At 38.8% G+C, this 24,787-nt stretch overlaps 1 protein-coding gene across 2 annotated transcripts in view; it reads right to left on the minus strand.

Annotated features, from left to right (window-relative positions):
* Positions 1–24,787, minus strand: part of lrch4 (leucine-rich repeats and calponin homology (CH) domain containing 4) — a 46,648-nt gene that overhangs the window by 19,693 nt on the left and 2,168 nt on the right. For both annotated transcript variants that reach the window (XM_026317983.2, XM_026317974.2), the window contains exons 2-9: positions 5,576–5,720; positions 3,933–4,062; positions 3,657–3,762; positions 2,522–2,768; positions 1,927–2,023; positions 1,216–1,327; positions 1,000–1,106; positions 831–883 (exon numbers count right to left, since the gene is read on the minus strand). In XM_026317983.2, coding sequence (XP_026173768.1) covers positions 831–883; positions 1,000–1,106; positions 1,216–1,327; positions 1,927–2,023; positions 2,522–2,768; positions 3,657–3,762; positions 3,933–4,062; positions 5,576–5,720 — 997 coding nt within the window. The remainder of the gene's footprint in view (positions 1–830; positions 884–999; positions 1,107–1,215; positions 1,328–1,926; positions 2,024–2,521; positions 2,769–3,656; positions 3,763–3,932; positions 4,063–5,575; positions 5,721–24,787) is intronic.

Raw genomic sequence — 24,787 nt, forward strand, 5'->3', positions numbered from 1 at the left:
AGAAACAGGCTTAGTAAAGTCAAAGGTAATATGTAAATGCTTTTCAAATTAACTGGAATACCTTAGCACAAGTACTCTAAACAAATTAGCCCTTAGTAGAGGTCAGTCACTAGTAGTGTGGTCCAACATACTGAAGGTGATTGTCACCATTTACTCATTTCCCTCTGCTCTCATTAGAAATGGACATCTTTTATCCATTTTCTCTGGAGACAAGCCCCATATTTTATACAAATATACAGTATTGATGCTTTAACCAATAATGTGTGTTAGAGAATGACTACAGGCAGGCTAATGATCTGTCTTTCCCTGCCAACTAGTAGTGCTTTTTCACAGCCTGTATAGAAGTGAGGTACTGGTGCACTACAACACCAAGCTACATCACAGCTAGGTGTGGTCACAATTACAGCAGACCATACGCAAGCACACCTAGTTGTGATGTTGGGCGTGATCAAAGCCACAACAAATGCTATGCAGTTGTTTTTCCTCCTTCCTAAATATAGTGTGGAGTTATAAACAAGCACAACAGAAATACTGCTGCATGCTTTTAACTCTAAGCTAATATTATTGTCTTGTAATTTCAAGTGACATATAGTTTTTTTAAAAACTGATATTTCTGTTCTGCCATTCAAACCAGTGGCCCAATGTTGTATTTTAATCCAGTGTTAGTTGAAACCAATATTTAATTCTATGATTTAAACCCAATTTCATCTCTCCAAAATTCCAGTGATCCTGTTTTTGTGTATAGAAACTTACTGCAGTTTATTGCAAAAAAAAACTCTCAATGCAATTCCAATAGTATATTTTATAGTACAGTACCTATTAAGTCTTACCTGCATGGTGCTGAGTACTGGGCTTGGGACAGTGAAGATCTGTCCTTCTGATCCTAAGAATCAATGACACAATCAATAATTCCCTAGCTCTAAAGAGACATATATGACAATATGTTGAGAAACAGCAGGATATGACACTTTTACTGATCAGTATGTGAATGACTGGTACCACAGGAGGTGCTGTGTGACGGGGTGTGGATGGATCAGTTCTGATCTCCTCCTCTTCCTCTGTCACACTGCTGTCTATGAAGTCCACCTGCTCAGTCTCTCCATTCACTGCAGAGTGGAGGACAGTTTGTCTTTTCTCTAAATGTGCAAACATATCTACAGTATTAAAAAACTTTTTTGGTTTGAAAATGGAACAGAGATCACCGTCTTTCCTTACCTTTGTTAGCATGCAAAGGAGATCTATCCTCCTCTTCTTCCTCCTCCAAGTTCCTCTGGTCTCTACTGACCTCAGCAATGCGGAGGGAACGCTCTGAGAAGTCATCTGCTGACTGGACACACAGACACCAAAGCTACAGTCATATCCCTTTTCCACCAGGGCAGGTTTGAGCTGGTGCCTTATTTTGAACTAGTTCTTTGGGTCTCGGGGCGAGGGAAACTGATGGAAAGTTGGTACCAGCTCTCTGCTAGTCTAGAAGTAAGAACCACTTACATAAAGAGATAAAGGTGGGATTGTCGCAACCAACAAAATCCAAATCCGTATATAGCACTGGAAAAGTATAAATTGTTGAAGACAAGAGGAGAGAAGGGCGCGATAGAGACTGAAAATATCGGAAAAATGGAGAAGCCTACATTGCTATAACTACATTGCAGTTTTTGTGTGACAGTCAGATACCATGCTAAAGAAACAGAGGGCTATTTATAATACATATAATTCTAACAAAAGTGCTGTGCCACTGTTTTAGAAGGTGCAGATGCAGCAGAGCTTGTTTTACTGGGACTCATACAGTGATGTAATTATGTAGTTTGGTGGTGGCTGTCTAGCCCATGGAAAAGCAAACTAGTTATTTTTGAAGGTTAGATAGATAGACAGATAGATAGATGGATAGATGGATAGATGTGTGTGATAGTGTGTGTCCAGTAGCTTTACCTCATTCCCAGACCATCTTTTACTGCCGCTGTCAACACTGTTAAAGCCAGAATCCAGTCCTCCAAACTGCCCTGTGAACAGCTCCTGGTCTGACAAACTGTAGGGGAACATGTAGATAACTTAAATACACACTCAAGTAAATACACAGCAGTCTTACTCTCAAGGGCAGTAAATTGTGCTTTTCTTCATCAGATCCAAGTCTCTTCAGTCAAAAATTCTAATCTCTGTCCTTGGTTCTGTCAATTTCATAGAACCAGTTCACTCTGTTGCTAAAAGACATCAATTCAAGCTTATAAATATTTGATCAACTCTACTTCCTCTTAGTGAACATGTCCAACATTCATCACCTGCCATTCAAGTTATTCCCAATTTTGTATGAGTACATCCACAGCTAAATATTGTAGGGGCAAAAATTTTTCTTTCCATAACTCTACAATTGTCTACAGCATTAGCTATAGTGTTTTTTGTCTAAGATAAACTTTAAAACATCATGTGTTCCTGACCAGCAAGGGCATCCTCCTCCCTTTATAGTTATATTTTGCTTTATTTTCCCCAGCATCCTCTATTCATTGCCTTTTATCTGCCTCCTCCTCACCAGCTGTTAAATCCAGTGGGTCTCAGGTGTCTTTCCAGCTCCTCGTGGCTCCTCTTGCAGGCCTCCATGTTGAGGTACTTGAAGATGTGGTATTTGCCCTTGGAGCAGATCTGTGCTGGAGGCATCTGTAGAGGGTTGTTGTCTAGCGAGATGCTTTGGAGATGCCGGAGGTGACGGTAGCACAAGGGCACATGAGAAATGCGATTGCAGGACACATCGAGCCGTACAAGAGGAAGCTCAGATATTTCTGCATGAGAGAAGGGCAGTTTTAGTTTAGTCCAGTTTGGTCCTTAAACTGATGGCACTTGACTTTCATTTTTAAGGTCCACCTAGTTAAAATCAGTGAAGGTGTGGATTAATTAAAGATATTGTTGAACATGTTACGAAGAATTTAACACATAGGTAATTCCACCCATTACATGCTGATTTACTGAAAAATGCTTCATTTTCTAAAATCCATGAAAATCCTTGTAACCACTTACACAGGAATGAACTGATTGAAGATTTTCAATCAGGATTTAGAACACAGTGTACAGAAACAGCACTATTAAAAGTCACCAGCTATACAAATAAACTTAATTGAATTGAAATTGAATTAAACAGGCTTCTAGGAAACTAGAGTGCAACTGACAAAGATCAAAACTGGAAGCTGTCTTCTGAGGCACGAGTGTGTACTGAAAAACAGGCGTGACGTGTCAGCAGCATGTTTCTCTCTTAATCAGTAACAAAGGTCCTAGATTTCTTTTTCACACTGCAGTCTAACATACTCAAGTTGCTCACTATATTTCCAGCTTCTTCTTCAGAACCAGCTGAGCATTACATTGTTCCATTGTGAATCCTAGATTAGCTATAAGAAATGTTGACATTATGTCTCTTGAAACCTTATGTTATTGGCAACTTATCAAAAAAAAAAAAGGAACTAGTGAGATATCTGCATAAACATCTACCGTGTAGCTATAAATTCCCCGATACTGGCTGATGGGAACCGATGAACTGGGCAGAATCATTTAATATGCACAAAACATCAGTGAGGTCTCTGGTGTTGGCTTTGTACAATGACCTGAGGTGGGTTTATTTTGGGGGAGAGACACTACAGGAAATGAGAGATCAGTGGTAAAGTTTGTTTGTACTGTACCTTCAGGCAATGTTGTGAGCTGGTTCCTCCTCAGGTTTAAGTCTCTCAGACACTCTAGCTGACCAAGCTCTGCAGGCAAGCACTGTAGCTCATTACAGCTCACATCCTGACAGAGTAGCACACAGAGTCAGACTATGACCTATAAGGACATGAAGATCTGTACTGAAAGAGTACTGGTGGAATTTGACTCCCCACTGTTACTGAGAAACACTTTGAGCACAAAAGATAATGCTGATGCAAGACACTAGTGGGTGGGGATGTGTGTGTGCATCGTACCAGCTGTCGGAGGTGTGTGAGGGAGTATATGTAGGCGGGCAGTGAAGACAACTTGTTGTTGCTAACGACGAGCACTCGCAGGAGGGGAAGCTGAAACACCGATGGGGGTAAACTGGACAGAAGATTACGACTGTGGAGACACACAGAATGATATGATTCCAGGGAAATAGGCACCTTGACCTGTTGCAAGAATGCAGTGGTGACTGATAAGGTGCAATCACTGATGCTCTCTTGGGGAGTGGAGAATAAACATTTTTTGTTATACAATGCAGCAATCACTTTGATGTGTACACTTTTTCTGCCGGTTTTCTGGTCTCTTAGCATCAATAAAATTATAGAAGAGTGTAGTAAGAAGCACACATGCAGACCTGCAAGAGGTATGGCACTGTTGCAAGGTTAGTGATTTACTTGCTAGATTTGGTGACTTTTAAAACCCCTTCTGGGACTTATACAGTGTATAAGTCTTATTTAGTCTAGCAATCATTTTAGGAAAACTTTAACTGCTTTTCCTTGTGGAAAGTTATTATTTCTCAGTGAATGTACCTTCTGGATAAACTCTGTTCAGTGTGTGGGGGAGGGCAGCAGCACATTCAGTCCACCAATTAGCAGCAAGAAAGAAGCATGAATAAGCTGTAAATGTGCCTAAATGACCTAGTTCTTCCTTCTTTTTCTTAAAGTTTCAATTTTTTTTCAAAATATTTGGAACTTTTACCAGATATTTTTACAGGCTTTCCAAATATGTAAGACTAGTTAAAGTTCGAGGTATGCGTTGATTGCAAATATATCTGATGATAGCAAAAAAAAAAAAAAAAAAAAAAAAAACAGCCAATGATAAAATTAAGAGTTTCATTTAATTTTGTCTTTTCAACACTTTGCATACATACAAATGCAGTACTTGGATTATGACATCATTAATATGCACAACAGTGTTTGACATCATCTGTCTACTTTCTGAGCAGCAGTTACTATTTTCCATTGAAAATAGTAACTGTATTTGACATTAGTCCATTAGTCATTTCCAAGTACCAGAATGATACAGACAATCAATTTTTGCTAAGGGATATAGGAAAACATTCAGAAAATATTCACCTTAAAATAAATTGATAATAAAAATTAATCATAAAACTATCTTCCAAACCAAAAAAAATAATCTATGAAACTATACCATCAATAAAGTATAAGATGTTTAACATCTACCAGTAATTTCAAAAAGGAAAGCACTTACAAAGAGACAACATACAATCTCACAGTTTAAGGAGGTGATTAATCGGATTTTTCATACTTTTGTAATGGAGAAATGAACATTTGCTTTAAGACTCAAGCAGGACAAGGTTTGAAAGCTGCTGGGAATCCGGGATTGAATATGCATCACCATGTAGATCGGACAGTAATTAAATTTGCAGTATTACAGGAATTCCCCTTAGATTTATCTTGTATGAGTTGAAGTAAAATGCACCATTAAAAACACATTTTTTGAGGCAAGACCATAAGAGAGAGCTTTGTTTTAAGTGTGTAAACAGTGGTTAGGCTAACCTTTTTATTTTACACTAACACTTCAAATGAAGATTGATTACTTGCCCAAGTGTACTGCTTTACTATTAATACTCTGCCTGTCCAGTAGCATGCGTAGGGTGCTGAGTTACCTGAGGTTGAGGTAGGTAAGGGCCTGGAGGTTGGCCAGACTGGAGGACAGTGAACGCATCCCATTGTGGTAAAGGCTCAGTGTCTCCAGAGAGATGAACTGACAGAGTTCCTCCGGCAGCTCACATAGACGGTTCTTAGACAGATCTGAAAACACACAGAATCATCAAACATTAGACTTATCCATCACAAAAAGGAAAGTGAGACACAAAGGAATGACTGAAAAAACTGCATTTGAAGTTTAAAGATGTATTTAATCTTGAGTTGCCCTTGGAGCGCTTGGACTGCGTATTTTATTTATTGAAAAATGACATGACAAACCCTTAATAAATGTAACTGAAGCACGCTGCTGATCAAGCAGTCTACCATATACAGTCACGGCAACTTCCCCTCTTTGAACCAAGTCAGAAAACGTTCCACGTCTTTCAGCTGCCTCCTCCACTTGTCACTATCAACTGTCAAGAAGTGGAATAATGCCACGAAAATAATCTGACAAACAAGAGTTTGCATTAAGATATGTAATAATAAATAAATGATTTTACCTCTTGAGACCAAACTAAAGACAAAAGAATGGAGTAAAAAAGTCAGCTAGAGTAAAAGGACTCCCGTGATTCATAAATGCATTCCCATAAAGTTGGGTACTCACACGATTAAAAACACAGAATTTTTTAGTAGTCCACTGCCCTCAGTGAGTAATACAAGCTTCCTTATAATTTTCTAGTCTCTAACGCCAAGCTGAAAAAATAACCCCATTGAAAGCATGCAAATTCATTCTTTGATTTGATATTATGCTTGTGCCACACTGCTTTCCAAAACCACCAGCCTAAAATGAACTACCAGCCCCAAGTAGGGAACTAACATTGGCAAGGCCAGCACTCGTCCACTTTTGACCAAACTGGGTGAGCATGTTCAAAAATAGCTGCTTCCCACTGTGTTTCCAGTGTGGTAGTATGTAGGACATTACCAACTACCTTGAAACATGCAGTTAATTACCAGTCAATTCTAATTACAATTAGAAATTAAAATCAGCCTTCCCAATCTAAGCACAGACTCAGGATTCAACCTTACCAAAATAGGTAGATTCTTTTGTCCATGAACTAACTGATTAATCATTGTTAGCTGCAGCCTTATATCTGCCTCTATATTTTGAAACTCCTATCTTGTTTAATGTATAGGCCTTCCAAGCAGTGTTTTCCTAATTTTAGTACTGCTGAACCTGTCATCAACATAACCTCTTCCCTAATCAGATATATCAGTAGTATTTAAATGCTTCATGTAACTGTCAATGGGATAAAAGAAATTTGGGCATGCAACAGACACAATAAAACATTGATAGATTTATAGAGCTGCAGAGATTTCAAAGAGCACCATTAGCACTGAGCTTTCACTGGCAGCAGAATGAGACAGAAGTCTGTCGATGGCAGACAGCCCAATGGCAGTTTATTGATTGCTGGTACAGCAGCAGGGTTGGAGGAGGTGGTGGTGGTTCCTCTCTTGTAAGGGCTTTATTGGGATTTATTTGAAACCTTTAAACTGAAAGAAAAAATATCTATTACTTTTGCTACTATACAGTGAGATGAGCTAATAAAAACAGAACATTGTTCACTGAGTATAATTTGCTGTTATTATAAATATTATGCAGTTTCATTGTTTAGATACTTGTACCAATGGAGTTTAAATTTACCTTCATATTTATAAATTTTCCTTATTTCTGTTTGTCTCTTTTTATATCTACACTATTACAGGATACAAAACATCTTAGCTTCCTTAGGAGTGCTTAACCTTTTTAATTTATTCTAGAAGAAACAACTGATAACCTGATCAGTCATTTAATAAAAATTTAATCAGTAACAATTTTGATAATTCTGTCACCGTTTCTAGCAAGAATCCAATTAATCCATCGGTCCTCAGTAGCAAGAATGTACTGCTTTCCTTTGCTTTGCATGGCACTAAATAGTTCTGTGTTTTAGACAGTGAGATTGAAAAGCAATTTAAATATGTTTCAGGATATAATGGGTAGTTTCTTTAGTATTTAACATTTCAAAGTAATTGGTTAAACAGAAAATAATCAGTATATTTTGTAATAATTGAAATAACTTAGTTACAGCCCTAATTAACTACTTAAAGAAAAATATGCAACATTTTTAGAGCAAGGGTTTTATGATCACAACCACTCCACATGGCCTTAATACAGTAATGTGGTTCAGTGTGCGTTCAGTATGATTTATTTATTCAGTAAATGTGAGAGTGCACAGATACAGTGCACTAAGCCTCATTTCTCCTCATCTTCCTCATCCCATAGCTGGAGGGGAGCTGTCTGAACAATAGGTGGGGGTGGAAACAGTTGTGTGTGTATGTGTGTGTGAGAGAGACAGATATTACTTACACTGTGGGGACAGAAGCTTTTTTACACACTCACACTGGGGAACTGGGCCTTCCTCATGGGGACCGTGGAAATCTTTGAATTCTATGGTGACTACTTGGTTTAAAGTTAGGGTTAGGCAAGTAGCGGATCTGGTTAAGGTTGGGGTAAGTTTCCAGGAAGTAAATATAAGTCAACATGAAGTCCCCATGATAAATGAGAACAAACATGAGAGTGCATGCGTTCTGAGGCAAAAGACAACCAGATATGTGGGACCTGTAGTTTGACTTGAAAAGAATTACACTTTTTCCTCTTCAAAAACATTATGTGTTTGCTGTGCAAGGCATGCACACCTTCCAGTGACTACATTACAAGCTTTATTTTGTATTTTAAGAATATTTCAATAGTTCAATAAGAAAATCTTAACTGTCAATACAGATCTAGGCCATTTTTACAGCACAAAATATAAGAATTTGCACAGACTTTAACAACTAAAAAAAAAAAAAAAGTCTGTGGCTGCTATTCTCAGCTCTTTTTCCCCACAAGGCATTTCTGTGTAAATATCCTGATGGCTGTTGTAGAAAAGCAAATAGAAACATCCCTTTTTCAAGGGAAAAGCATGTGCTTTGGAACGGACAGTGAAATGTCCAGTCTCACACTGGCCTGCCATAGTTCAGACAGCAGGACACAGAAATGCACATGTTCAGTGGACCAGGGCAAACTCAGCTTTTTAACTCAGCAAAACTCCATGAAAAGGAGGATGGACAACATGTCACGATGACAAGAGTCACACTGGCCACATTCAGACACTGCATTTTGTTCCCAGATTGTCTAGATCCAGCAGAGACAGTTCACAGCTGGCACTGCTACACCTGTCCACTGGTTTAGAAAACAAGACAAGTGCTGATGTAAACGAACAAATGAAGACCCCATATTTGATGCAGGATATTTGGCAGATAACTCAGAGCTGTACATTTTTAAGTCAATTTACAAAGATTTACACTCACCACTCTGGCTGAATGAATGAAGAGGTAGGAAAAAGCACTCATTCTGACCCACATTCAAAACACTGAGTAAGCTATCCTCCACAGTTGGAGAGCACAGAACAGGATGGCTGTTAACTTCAAACTTCTGTGATGGAATAAGCCATTTTTTATTCAGTGGTATTACAGCAGCTCAAACTGGACATAAACTGGTAGAAAGGGCTGTTCTAAACTGTTCTGCAGACTCAGTGAAGGAGCTTGGTAATAAGAGAATGAGAACCAAATGTGGTGTATGAAGGAGCTACGGCAGGTTCTTTGTCCTGCTGCCATCAACTGTCACTAAATCTGTCTTTGTTTGCCTCTGTATTCATGTTTATACTGACTGATACTATTTACTATTTTGTTCTCATGTACAACAATTATTATTATTGTTGTTGTTATCATCAGCATGTTGTGTTTTATTGTCTTATCTTATCTTATCTGGTGATCTCTGGTGACATGAACTGAACCCTGTTATGGTCATCATGCAGATATTGTGAAAGGCTTATGGAAAGCCTGTACAAATGTGCTTGGCTGATAATAGTCAACAGTAAATCTGACGTAAATGCACAAGTGTGTACTAATGATGGAAATGTCCTATCTGTGGGCTTTAGAGAAGGAACCATCTTTGACCTCACCTGTTGTTGTCCTGCATTGTACTTTTCTTTTGTTGATGTTTCTGATACTGTACCAGTCTTGGATGACAGATGAACGCTACAGTTAAGCCTGTTTATTAGTGCTGACTCTACCAAACTAGGCAAGCTTCAGTGTGTCTGGATGGACTCACACTTGGACCCTCTTTGACAGCTAATTGAAAACACCTGCTCTGACATCAGTGCTTGAGATGTGATCAGAAGTGCAACATGCTTTAAAGGTTTTAATCCATACAGCATTTCGAAAGCAATGCCCTGCACTCTGCTGATGTGCAATGTATGACGTTGGCTGACTAAAAGTGCTACTGAACTTGCATGTCTGCTAATCAATCTCCATACAACTTAGCAAACTATCTGCTGATCAAGACACTGTGATATGGATTAAAACTTTACATAAATATCATAAACAGAATTTAAATTTGTATTTTTTGAGACAACAAAAGTAATTATAGCACTTATAAATCCTAAATTGTTTTTAAAACCTTTCCATGCTTTTATAAAAACACAGATGTATACAATCTGGAACTGTAGTGCAAGATCTTAAGAGTCTAATACAAACCCATTTTCAAAGGATTAACGGACAGAGAATGATTGGCCTGTCAGTAGAACACTGTGTCTAAATACAGGCCATGCTGTGATGGAGCAGGATCTACTTCAGACAATTACATCCCTACTGACCTACTGGCCACTGGAACATATAACACACTGTAAGCAGGGCTCTTGTAAACCCTAGTCTCCTAACACAAGAAAGCCCAATCAGTTCATCAGTGCATGGCAAATTCATTGTAAAAACAAAGCAAATACAGGCAACATATTCCAGATTGTATTGCATAACCTGGGGCCTCTCTAAGGCACTCCTATTCACAATGACATCATTATAAAAGCCTTTAATCTGCTGCTCCAAAGTCTCACTCCATTTTACAACAAAGTGTATTCTTACACAAAACATTTCTATAACAAGTATTCTAATACAATACAGTTTCACTTCAATAGGTTGGTGGATTATTTGTACAGTATTCTCGTAGACCGATGATTTAGCATTATTGCACATGTTAGGTGGTTCCAAACAGACATCTTAGTTTTCTATTTTAATAAGGGAAATGTCTAATACATCAATGTAAATCAGTAGAACAAAAACACCTGTACAAACTGCTATACACTACTGAAGTCAATTAAATCATTAACCTGTTTGGAAATCTTAATACCTTTCAAGTCACAACAGTACTGTTGCCATAAGAAGCCACAGATCTCCAGAGCTTATGTCATGCTTAGTGAGCAGTTAATGGGATGGATATTGGCCTTCAGCAAACAGTCAAATTCTTTTTGCACTGGTATAAGCCAGGTGTGGTTTAGAATTGGGTGTGGTGGTGCATATCACTATCATATTATTAAAAAACAAAGATACATGAGAGCACCAAACTACGATGGCCATTGGCCTGAGCCCAATGGACAAGGTCAGCTCTCCAGTGCACACTAAAGCAAGAGCCTCAAAATATAATAATATAATTCAATGAAATTCAAGAGTTTTTGTGCCAATGATGCTCAGCAGACAGTATGAACTACATTCATAACTACATCAAACTGTCAGACAGTGGCTGAAACCATCTACCCAAAACATTTCCAAAAACTGACGCTGCTGTCAGCCTACTTTTCTGAAAACAGACAACCCAGCAAAAAAAAAAAACAAAAAAAACAAAAGCCCACATCACACAGTGATTAGGTGTGAAAGTAGGAAGTTTATATTTGAATCAACTGGTAGATTGATTTCTCACTAAAGCTCAGTTTCAGCTCTAACCTTGTTTTACATGATTTTTCAATGCCATATTCATGATATAACCTGCAGACAACGTACGATGGAAAGCTCAAGTAGTATTGTGACCTCTGCGTGTCCCCAGAACTGACCACTACCAATGAAATGAAGTGAGCACAATACCAGTAACAACTTACAATGCTGCCTCTTCAACACCCAGAGGTTTATCCACTCCTTCAAAACAATCTCAAATATAGTGTAAAAAGTAAACCTAGTAGCATAATGTATGGCCATTGAACTGCAACATATTATGTTCCTGTTATTTTGTCAATTTACTCTGTTTCCCTGTTTCTTGTCACACCTACCTTAGAAATACCTTCTAAAAAAAAGAGTATCAGGTGTCCGACTGCCTTACCTGCTTGAGGGTTGTGACTGACTTAATGGCATAAACAGTCTGTATTTTTCCATTAAAGGCAAAGTAAAGTGAGGAAGAAACAGTGAGGGAAAAAAAGACAACTCCTCCAAAGGGCCACTAATCTGAAAAACATGTTCACACTTGTAAGCTTTTAAAACTCTCTCTTTACTATGAATTTTACTAAATTTGACACCAGTGTGGCATTGTTGATGTTCCAACAATGTCTTCCAATCCACTCATCCCTGAGCATGACACTGAAATGGAAGAGAAGGGGGGGCTGTGGTCTTTCTGTGTGTATAGAGGTCTGTTTGTCTGCTCACAAAATGAAACTCTGCTCATATCACATTCTGAAGAAGGGAGGTAAGGTTAATAAAAAAAAGGCTACAGAAGGAGCGGTGGAGTGAGTAATAGGCAGATAATACCAACAGGGGAGCATGGACAAAGGAGCTCAGAAGCAGCAAGAAAGAGATTGAAAACAACAAAAAAAAAAAAAAAAAGAAAAAAAGAGGTGAACTACAAGGAAAAACCCCTGAAAGGTCTGACTCAACGAACAGGGGAGTTCTTTATTGAATTGAATCTACACACGCAGAGGAGCTGCTGGGAAAGACCTGTCACAAACCCAGAAATAACTAACTGGGAGAGGACTACAGTTGGACCTTAAGTTCTACCAAGCCAGTTACATCTGTTCAACATTTTTTTGATTACATCCAGCATTTTCAAATTTTGTGTATCTCTGAGTTATGCATGTTAAATAGGTTTTCTGACTTCATGGCTCCTCCTATGATTCAGAATGAAATGTGTGAAAACCTGCCTGAATAATTTAAGTAGATGGTTAATTAGTTTGAATATCTAGAGATTTGTTCTTTATTTTAATAGATTTCTTGCAGGTTATTAAAAATCATGATGGTTCCCCTGCATACAAAACATATCCACTTTAATTAAAATCAGTGAATTATACCTACTAGCTACACCTTACCCTGGCATATTTAAAATGCCAAAAAAAAAAAAAATCGGCCCACTAACTGATGATCTAGCATTGTTTGGATTTATATCACAATGTTGCCAATGACAACATATCTGCTGTAAGGCAGGATGTGGTGCTGCTGATTCCTGTTACAGCGTTAGTTACATCGAGCAGTGAAGCAGCACTGAGAGAAGTCTAAACACCACAGCCCTATTAGTGCATGTGTGGTAAGACTGTTGCATGACTATGCCTGAGGAGACAACTACATGATGTTTCATAGCTGAGAAAGTGTTTAAGTTGGTTGCTATGACTGACACTGGACACTGTAGGTAAACATTTAAATTAAGGTTAGACATTTGGAGGTTTTAGCCAAGAGGCTGACAACATTAAAAGGTTTAAATAAAAAAAATAAAAAAACATTTTTCAAATATAAAATACTACTTCCCAAAAATAGAAACATAATCACACTGAGATGCAAGCATATAATGCCAAATCAGCAAGGATCACCATAAGCCTCCTTTACCTGGCCAGCCTGTCTTTTAGCACTACAAGTAAGTGCCGACAAAAAAAAAAAAAGTATTTTCATTGTTATCATGATATGAACATGTGCAAAAGCCTGCCTGAAATGCAATGAATAAGAATAACCACCCTCCATCAGTTTTGTTGAAGACTTCTTCTTTTCTTCTTCTTCTTCTTTTCCTTTGGGCTGCTCCCTTCAGGGGTTGCCACAGCGAATCATCCGCCTCCATTTAACCCTATCCTCTGTATCCTCTATATCCTCCTCACCCACACTAATTATCCTCATGTCCTCCTTCACTACATCCAAGAACCTCCTCTTTGGTCTTCCTCTAGGCCTCCTTCCTGGCAGCTCTAACCTCAGCAGCCTTTTACCAATGTATTCACTGTCCCTCCTCTGAACATGTCCAAATCTCAATCTGGCTTCACTGGCTTTTTCTCCAAAACATCTAACATGAGCTGTCCCTCTGATGTCCTCATTCCTGATCCTATCCATCCTCGTCCCTCCCAGAGAGAACCTCAACATCTTCAGCTCTGCTACCTCCAGCTCTGCCTCCTGTCTTTTTCTCAGTGCCACTGTCTCTAAACCAGACAACATTGCTGGTCTCACCACTGTCTTGTCCTCTCTGTGTCCCACTTCTTCTTAGCTAACCTTTTCCTCTTAACACACTCCTGAACTTCCTCATTCCACCACCAAGTCTCCTTATATGCTTTCCTCTTTCCAGATGACACACCAAGTACCCTCCTACCTGTCTCCCTGATCACTTTAGCTGTCCAGTCATCTGGAAGATCCTCATGACCTGGCCTGTTTCAGCTGTTTCCTCCCTGAAAGCCACACAACACTCTTCCTTTTTCAACTTCCACCACTTGGTCCTCTGCTCTGCCCTTGTCCTCTTCATCTTCCTCACCACCAGAGTCATCCTACACACCACCATCCTATGCTGTCTGGCTACACTCTCCCCAGCCACTACTTTGCAATCACTGATCTCTTTCAGGTTGAAACGTCTGCACAAGATGTAGTCAACTTGTGTGCTCCTGCCTCCACTCCTATATGTCACCCTATGCTCCTCCCTTTTCTGGAAAAATGTGTTCATTACAGACATTTCCATCCTTTTTGCGAAGTCTACCACCATCTGTTCTTCTGCATTCCTGTCCTGCATACCAAACTTACCCATCACTTCCTCATCACCTCTGTTTCCCTCACCAACATGTCTGTTGAAGTCTGCCCCAATCACCACTCTCTCACCACTAGGGATACCCTGAATCATCTCATCCATCTCCCTCTAGAATTTCTCCTTCTCTTCTAACTCACATCCTACCTGTGGGGCATAACCACTGACAACATTCAACATCACACCTTCAACTTCCAGCTTCAGACTCATCACCCTATCTGACACTCTCTTCACCTCCAGAACATTCCTAGCAAAATCCTCCTTCAGGATCACTCCTACTCCATTCCTCTTTCCATCCATCAGTTTTGTTGAAGACACTGTGTACAAACAAATGACTCGATCACATGAACTTCCTGAATAGCGCTCCCTCCTTCCTTGCACAGGCTTGGCAGCTGCAGTTAGCCAGCAAACAGTTAGCTATAGAGCAAATCCTCTACAAATTCTCAAAAATACAGCAAAGACCTTGAAAAAAAAAGTCTGAAGCTAAATTCCATACTACATACTATATATAGTTTATATATTTAGCATGTACTGTATAATGGATTTGGTGAACCACTCTGAATGAACAACAGGAAAAAAAAAAATTATAATAATAGAGGGACAGGCCCATTCGACCAAAATATTACACAAAAAATTTGTTCGATTTGCTGAAGGCTGTATGTGTATGGTAAAAACTGAAAGCAGAGGGTAACTGGTAGCATGGCTCTGTCCAAAGTGAAAAAACAAAACAAAAACAATCAATACTATAACGGTTGTTTAATTTATGTGTTGTATGATGTACAATGCACACATTTTTAATATTACACGGTTAGCATGAAACTGACATCTACTTTGTGTATTGACTGCAATCAGCATCTCAAAAAACTTGCATGATTTGTCAGGTCTGCATTCACTACTGTGACTAACCAAGACCCAGATGACTCAGCTGGATAACAAGATACAGCATGTAAATAAGATTCTTTTTAGGTGACAGACTTTTGCTGAAGCTACTCTATTTTCACATTCAGCACATCCCTCCAAAGCAAGATCTGCCCTTTCCAACCAATTAAGGGAAACATTACCTTTATCTGGCTAAAAACCAGCTGAGAATGGATGGTTATGAGTAAAGATGATATATTAGACACTGTCAGAAAGATTTCAGTCTACAACAGATTATAGGACGTACTCTCCCTTTGGTGATGCATTGTTTAAATCAACCTAGGCCTGATTCACTTTTCCTCCCCTCAATCTGTCTCTTTCCACCTACACTGATTTCTTTCGTATCCCTCCCCATCTTTCACCCACCCTTCTTTCCAACTACTATCCTCTCGTTCCCTCCTACAGGCTGCAGATTTTACTTTAGTTAACTATAATATGCAAAGCTTAGTAAATTCATGCAAAAAGGGCAATACACTACGATCACACTCAGAAGTCCTGTCAACACCCAACAAGTACACACTAAGGAAAACTTGTATGAACAGAAAAGGAAAATCACAAGAAAAACTAGTCACATAGGCAGTGTAATGTTATGCTAAATAGAATGGAATAATTCTAAATTGAACTGCAAAATGACAACAAGCAACGTATTACCCTTTTCCAGTTATTATGGCATTTCAATTTTCTAAAGGCACTGAATGCAGGGTTCATATCTTGTGAAATTTCTTGAACTGTGCGTAACATATGAAGCAGATGGTAGATGTATAAGTGGCCCAATCGTCATGGCAACAGGATACACTCTTCAAGAGTGCCAAAACCAGCCACACTACAGAAAAGAAAATAGACCAAGTATATGTGTAACTCAAGTATGTCCCACCTAACAGGAAGACATTAGATTAGAGATTAGGATTAGATTAAACTTTGAGATGACTTACTTCATGTACATTTAAAATGGTTACAGTGAGGTTATATTATAAGATAAGTAGCATTAGATAAGGACGTGTTTAAAAGTCATCCAATGATGAACACATAAGACATTAAATCTCAGGTACCAGTCTGCCTTCCAGATGTCCCTCTAAAGAGAAACAGATGTCAGCAGACATATCCACCCTCACATGCATGCACGGACATTATAGCTATTAAAAATTTAATTGCATCAAGTAGAGGTAAGAGCAGGGTTAGATAATTGGAAGCAGTTATTGGAGTAGACTTTCAGATTACAGAATTAGTTAACATTGATGAAGGTAAAGTTCATTTCTGGGTTATAGATGAGACTAAACACCTTTTATAACTTTCAAACAAGTATCATCCGTAACAACAATGTGCATTTAATCACTGACTATTCATACTAGACTTTTGTCAAGTGTCAACATTGGTGGTCATCAGTCATCAAAACTACTGTTTGGAGTTTCTTATAAATATAAACCAGTATAGTATAGCTCACATGTATCAAACTCCAGTTCTCCAGGGCCACCGTTCTACTTGTTTTCCAACTATCTCTGCCCTACCTGCTGTTGATCAGGTGTGTTCAGCCAATCAGAAGCTGCAAGGGCAGGGATAGTTGGAAAGCAAGCAGGTCAGTGGGCCTCAAGGACTGGAGTTTGATACACCTGGGATAGACCAAGCATAGAACCTTGGGGAACACCACAAGAAATGTGACAGATGAACAGCTTCCAAGTGTGCCAGAAAGGGTCCTGTTAGGAAAGGTACAAATCAAACATATAAGAGCTTTAGCACTCACTAAATCAGTTTGTCTATTCCTGCACCACTGTAACAATGGCAGAACTTAAATCAGGTTTATGCAACAACATTCACACTATCTACCTTCAAGTATTTTTGCAATCTACAATAGCAGAATTCTATCTGAAGCAATGATTAGTACTACTACTACAACAAGATTAAATCAAGTGCCAGAGCCTATTTATACAACTTCCAAATATAGTGCAGGATAAAGAACATACATTCATTCTGTTTTGACCCACTTATACAACATTGTTGCCATTGGTTAATCTCTGGTCATCACAGTTCCCTCAAAAGACCTCTGTCTGCAAGTGAAATTCCCTACTGCTGCTGACTACTATGTATAAATCTGTGATATAAGTCATCTTTACGTTCCTTACGTTGAAATCTCTGGGCTTCCTATATTTGGTATTCTTCTAAAAGGTTAAAAAAAAAAAAATCTACCTTCACTTTATAATCATGGTCTCTAAAAGCACAAAGAGCAAACTTTATTAATTAAAATGTTACAGTAATCATAATATAACTATAGTATAACTCTATAGAAACAGAATATATCCACACAAAAACCTTGCCATTTTCCACCCCCTCTCCAAGGCCCCCTGCCTTCTCTAACATGTACTGACTTCCTCAGTGAATCAACCATCTGGACACCAAACACTGAGGGGGTAATGGATCTGCTGGGTTACATAAGACAAGCAGAACCTTAGTTTTCAGTATTCACCAGGCAGTCCACTGCACACCATAAGATTATTTACACACACTCATGGTGTTACATTGTGTGGCAGAACAAATATGGACCCACAGCAGCTACAACAGTAGCACAACCCTGATGTCCTATGTCTTTGTTTCCAGTAGAAGTTTTATGGATGTCAGTTAATTAGTCTCAGATACAGTAGTGAGGTCAACATACAAAAATGAATACAAGTAATGGTGTGTGTCCTCTAAAGTCAGACCAGTTGGAAGCCATTGCATTAAAACTTCATGTCATCAAAACAAAACAAACAAACTAAAAAAAACAATCACATGCTTTTTGGAGACGAACTTCTCTCTCATTTTCAAGAGTCAGATATGATGCACCTTATGATAGTTCCCACCAGTGGATGAAAAACTTAGAGTTCAGAAAGCATTAACAAAAGACAATGCTCAATGTTTTTTGTGTCTAGCTGTCTCAAATATAGAGCCCTTAGCCAGATGATAACGAGAAAACCTTTATGCTCCAAATCTAGCTGCTTGACATCCACCACTGGATTCTGGACCTAAGGAACAACAACAGTTATGGCATCTGTAGAGGAGTTCTAACCCACACTCCCAAGCTCCAGACCAGGTCTATCTATGGTGCAGTATACAGTATGTTTGTTGGCAGACTGGTAGTGCTCTAGAGCCTGTCTGCATCTTTGCCTTTTCTCTGGTTACTTCCCATGGGACTCAGGAGGGATTCCCCCTCCCCAACAGCTGCTGTGCTTTGAGAGAAAAAACACACCAGGAGGTTTCAGACAAAGACACACACAGAGAAGCATTCACATTAAAGTACAAATACTGTAAATTCAAGCATGATAAAAGAACATACTGCATCCTTACCCTTCATTGGAACTGACTTATTATTTCTGTTAATGCAACAATACATGAAAATGCACATGCTGCTTTGTGACTGAGGGGAGTTTCTCTCTATTATTATAACAAGCCATGACATTCATTAGCTGGCACTAAGATGTCTAGTATTTATCAGTTCATTCAATACACGGCTTTCAGTTTTTCCATCTTATGTGTTTAATATGTGCTCCATATGTAAGATATGTACACTCCATATCTTACTTGACAAGGTGGTTAAGTGCAGCTAATAGAAGCAGATGATTCTAGATTTTTATTTTCTGTGACATTTAAGACAAAAGTCATTTGAAATGGAGTTTGGAAAGAAACATGCTGGCTGACAGAAAGTGTGGGGCAATCAGAAATGCAAAGCAGTGACGATTCAGAGAAGACGACAGACAAAGCAGAAGTGAAGACAGGCAACCCACATCCGCAGTACAGAGGAAATAAAACATGAGGGGGGGTAAATACACAGTCACAAACACTGCACAGACTGTATGCACAGTCTCATTTAATGACGCAGAACAGATTTAAACAACTGACAGAGAAAGAAAGATCCATATGTTGGGCTCTACCTGCAGGTTCACAAAGCTGAAATCAGGGCTTGCTCAACCCCACCAGCCACTGTCACATTGCAGTTTATATTTCCTAGCAGCTTAGCTGGAGTTTTCCAGTATCACTCTTAAATCCAGGTCATTTTATTAAAGGGGGTAGGGTATTTATTGTAACACTTTTGTATGGTAACACTGGTGGAGGGAGGAGGGATTAGGGACATTGGTTTATCTGGCAAACATACTTTTATTTGTGTCAGTGACCTCTTCTAGCTAACAAGAAAAACTGCTTTAACTGGCTAGAGCACTATTTGATAGTTAAATCAGTTTAAAAAAAAAAGAAACAATGAACAATCATCTGAAGCTTGGAAAGGATTAAGCAATAATATAATACTAGTGAGCAGGGACTTAGGACTTAAGAACACTACAGACTACCCCAACATGTAATGTCAAGCTGATGGGAAAAGAGAGAAGTCAAACTGTCAGCTGTGAGGGTGTACTTAGGCCAATTTGTTAAGTCCAACCACTATCAGACAGCTAAAGCCTTTTACATAAGACAAAATGAGGAAGGAGGAAATACGCTAGTTGTTTGTCACCATCTGATGCAGGTAGAGTGGTAATGATGTTCTGTACAGATAGGTCTGTTACATGTCTGTATGAAGTTTTCAAAGTTGTATTATGCAACAGTGTCTTTGCACGGGTAGGTCAGCATTTTTTTGCCATGAGGCTGGGTCACAATTTCACTCAAGTGTAACTGTTGATCAGCTGATGCCCTTTACAAGAGAGACTACTGCAAAGCTTTTCAGAGCCACATTTTAAGCTGCTTGAGTTCTTGCACAGACAACTAACAACAGACCACTTATTTGTGCTTGAAAAGAAAAACAAGAAGAAATAATCATGAATTTACGGTTTTTGATAATAGTTTTGTTTAAACAGGGCGGGCAATGAAAATAGCAAAACGCTATGGCCTATGCCTTCAAGCTGCTCAACATACAACAACACAAACTCAAGGACCAAAGAGCCAAATGATATTAAATAACCCTGCACAGTAGCAGGCATCTTTTGGCATTTCACTTAAATTTGCTGAAATTAAATGTTTTTACAACTAAATGAAAACAAAGAATCTTCCTTAAATTAAATGTATAAAACAACACAATATGCCGATAAAAGAAAAAAAAGGATATTTGACCAAAGGCCATCCTTAGGCCTCACTGCAAATCTTTACACTAATATGGCGTGCCAGACACACACACACACACACATCTCTTGCTCTCATTCATTATTTCTCTAAATCAACTGCTGGCCTTTTCAGTTGTGGTATGAAATATGTGTGCTGGCTGTCCTACTCCCCTCCTCTCAACAACAGGCTCTTGTCTCTCACATGCACAGAGGTCATATGACAGGTCAATTTATAAATTTCCACTGGCTCTGTTACTGAACAACCTTAAATTCCACTTGCACAAGCTTTTAATGGCCTCAACAATCCTTAAGAAATAAAAATGAGAAGCAAGAATGCAATATCTGGGTTATTATGAAGTCTTTAATATTGAGCATCTTATTTTTCTACATTTCTACAGTACTCATTTACAGCAAATTATTCTAAAAATGAAAACCAGAATTTGAAATCAAGAAACCTAAAACCTGCAACATTATCATTATTTATCCTTTATTTACTGACTGAAAGAGCTGATTTGTACTGCCAGATTTTTAGGCTGCTTTTACGTTTATCTTTCCCCTGCACTTGTGGTCCTCAGCTTTCGTTTACAGTTCAGTCTTTTTGATTTCAAAGCTGACCCTCTTGTTGTGTGAGGGCAGGTTTAGTGCCCATTGGTGACTGAAAATGATCCGACTCACAGCTATCAAATATTATGTCACTTCCAACTTCAACAACAGTACGTTGTTGGATCTGGGGAAAAGTATGATGCTGACTGCTGCACTACTGAACCTTGTAAAAACAGTACACCTCAGTGATTTTGGCATGGTGAATATCCATCATTCATACTTCTTATCCGGTATAGGGTCACAAAAAAAAACACACTTATTCAGTGTTAGAATATCAGAATACCATTTAATACTGGATGAGAGGCAGGATGCACCCTGGACAGGCCAAACTAGTGACACCTTTGGGTAATTTTGAGTTATTAACCAACGTAACCTATGTTTGGACTGTGAGAGGAATCTGGGGTACCCGGAAAGAACCCACACAAGCACAGAGAGAACATGCAGACACCAAACAGAAAGGCCCTGGTCATCTAGTAATAAAAACAAGGTGTGGTGCCCCTTCAAAATCTCACTGAAATACAAGGAAGTGATCCTTCTTTTATTCTCCTTAACCCAAAGTGACTGTACTTGGATTACTTACTGTTACAGGTTGGCATATAATTACCTGAGATTGCTGTCTGCTTTCTTTTATGTATTTATGATATGCTGTACACTTCAGTTACTCACAATGCTCTGTAGTTTCAGTCTTTTAATGGAGATCAGTGAGGCATTTCTGACAGCTGAAAAATCTGAAACGAATAAATGAAGGATCTGATAATAACTAGGTTTTATATACCAGGCTAGCAGAATTCTAGCTTCTGAAATGCTTTAAACAAGACAAGCATATATACCTGTTCCAAACAGTATAGTCACACTGCCTTTTGCCTCTTTGTAGGCTTGATGGAAAGACATCAAAGAAAATGTCTTCTTTATCAAAGAGATTTCTATCAAAGAGCTACAAAGCAAACCCCACAACATTCATGCCTATTGTCTTTTTTTGGAGGACTGAACAAAAGTAAATAAAAAAGAAAATCACACTTCCCATACATTTTTGGTGTGAGAATAACATTTCAAGATACAGAACAGTAGCAGCCTTTTCTCTTACTTACAGATATCCCTTCAAAACATTTACAGATTGAACCCTAATTATAAAACCATTTGCTAAAAGGGTGAGTTTTCTGTAGTCACTCCACACTAATACATAGATGGTCTGTCCACAAGATGCACACAACATTCAACGGCTGGGCTTTGTTCCTTTCAATTGCTCTGAGCTACCGGGAAACACTGGGAAACACTGGAGGCGGTGGGCCAAGTCTCCTTTCTTTGTGTGTTTTTGTGAACCTTTGACCTTCCTAAGGGAAGCTGATTCAGTGGGGATGAGAGGGGGGCTGATGCTATCATAAACACTGCTGGGCCTCCATAGCACACTCCTATCCCAGTTCAACCACCATATTCAGATCTTTCTGTAACGCAACACAGATTCATTAACATCCCGCCCACTGCAACTCACTCTGGACAATGATTCATCACTACTTGTGAAAATGTCTAGTTGAAACTACAATCTTAAAAATGAGCAAACAAGCACAGTCTGTATGTTACTGTATGTGTCAGGAATGTCTGTTATTTGTTAATCCAGCTAACCAACTACATACCGATATGACTTAGCAATCAGCATAACTCAAGTCTGTCTGGTCAAGTCTCAGACAGACAACACATTTACACAATTCAAAGCTGAAACAATTAGTGAAACAATTAATTAAAATGTGCACAACAGGGCAGCACGGTGGCTTAGTGTTTAGCATTGCTGCCTCACAACAAGAAGGTCCCAGGTTTATAACCTGTCAGGTACCTTTCTGTGTCAAGTCTGAATGTTCTCCCTGTGCTTGTGTGGGTTTTCTCCAGGTACTCCTGTTTCCTCCCACAGTCTAAAAACATGTATGTCAGGTTGATTGGTGACTCTAAATTGCCCATAGGAGTGAGCGTGAGTGTGTGAGGTTTTTGGTCTCTATGTGGCCCTGTGATGGACTGGTGACCTGTCCAGGGTGTACCCCTGCCTTTCACCCCAAAGAGAGCTGGGTTCAGCAGATCCACATGACCCTACATAGTAATAAGGAGGGATAAATGATGAATGATTGAATGTGCACAACAACAATTTTAACAGTAAACTGAAAAAATTGTTCATTGGTCATACAAAATAGGACGAGTGAAGGTGTCACATGGGGAAGTATAACAGCCACTTTTCACCATTTCCTGATATTTTTTTAACCAAAATAATAATTAACAATGAAAATAATATAACCCTAAATTCACAGTATATACTGTCACAAAGCACAACTACAGATGAAGGCAACAGCAAATTATGATATAACACAGGACATTAATAACTCCAAACAGAATTGTTCTGACTGCTTGTCAATGTTTTTGACACACTTTGAGCCTTTGCTACCAGGCTGTTCACACATACAGATTCAAAAGCTGGAGCAGCTAGTGAGGGCAGCTAGTCATTGTGAATAAGACCTGGCTTTACATCTCTGCACACCAGCTGAGCTCAACACTCAACAAAGCATCCAGCTACAGTACAGAAAAAAGTTAAAAAACAGCTTCTCTTTAAACTTCAGAAAGAGAGGCACAGAATAGTTTCCCACTACTATTCAAACAAAACAGAGCAAAAGTTGATTTAACAAGTTCCCAAGAATAAAAAAGAATGATGGGAAGCAAACCACTAATGTTGTTGTGTCTGGTGGCAACAAAAGTCAGAGCAGAGTGAGCAAATAATGACAAAATATTAATCCATTTGTCCTAATTAATTACCTACTTAACTAACATTTGACCATTATCGTGTCAGAAAAGTGTATAATTGTGCTTGGAAAGTGCTTATAATGTGCTGGTAATGCATCAGAGCCTGCTCATGTATGTGTCCTCATTCACTTAACATGTGGATGAATCACTTTAAATCTAATCTAGCGAGACCATACCTAGGTCCTGTTAAAACATATACTCCAGCCTAAATGTCTACAACTGGGCCAAAATAACAGCACAAGCCTAGAATTAGAGTGGAATGAAAAATAAATGAGTCACCATGTGCCAGTGTGAATGACAGTGATGTCAGCGTGAATGACAGTGATGTCAGCAGCAGCAGCCTTGTTCAGTGTAGAGAAAAACACTAGGCCAACTGAAATGATAGGATTCCTCCATACTCCTAAGAAAAACACCAAACCTTAGATTTCGTGGTACCATCAAAACAGTACTTCTTCAATAACTTACTGTAAGAAATGTGATTCTCTACAAACCCCTTTTAGAAATAGCAAGTGTTATGTTGTCTCTTAGATCTCTATGATGCACTTTTTCACTGAAATACCACAGAGTTGTTATTTAGGACGTCAGCTCCATAGTCAGTGTCATTTGTCTAAATCCTCCATGTTTGTCAGCACTGTACAGCTGCATGTCGTTGGTAATCAAACAGCTTATAGCTGACTTTATTACTGACTTTGAACAGGTGCAGGGTCTGCTCTCAAGGCTAACTGTACTCTAAGCAGCATTTCCTCTGGTGTCACCTGCACATGCGTGTAGGGAACGAGGCTGAAACAACTAATGGATACAATTGTTAATAAAATGATTAATCAAATAGTTGGCAACAAACTTAAATATCAGTTGCGTCGACAAATAGAGTGAAATGAAGTTTTCCATAATTAAACTATGTTTATACAGTTATGTGGATAGTGGTGGTGCCTTCTTGTTCTAGTTTTTCTGTTATGTGGTCAGATAATCAGCCATCCACCAAAACAATCAACATCTCAGTCACTGAG

The sequence above is a fragment of the Mastacembelus armatus genome, chromosome 18 (assembly GCF_900324485.2).
Source record: "Mastacembelus armatus chromosome 18, fMasArm1.2, whole genome shotgun sequence".
Classification (NCBI taxonomy): Eukaryota; Metazoa; Chordata; class Actinopteri; order Synbranchiformes; family Mastacembelidae; genus Mastacembelus; species Mastacembelus armatus.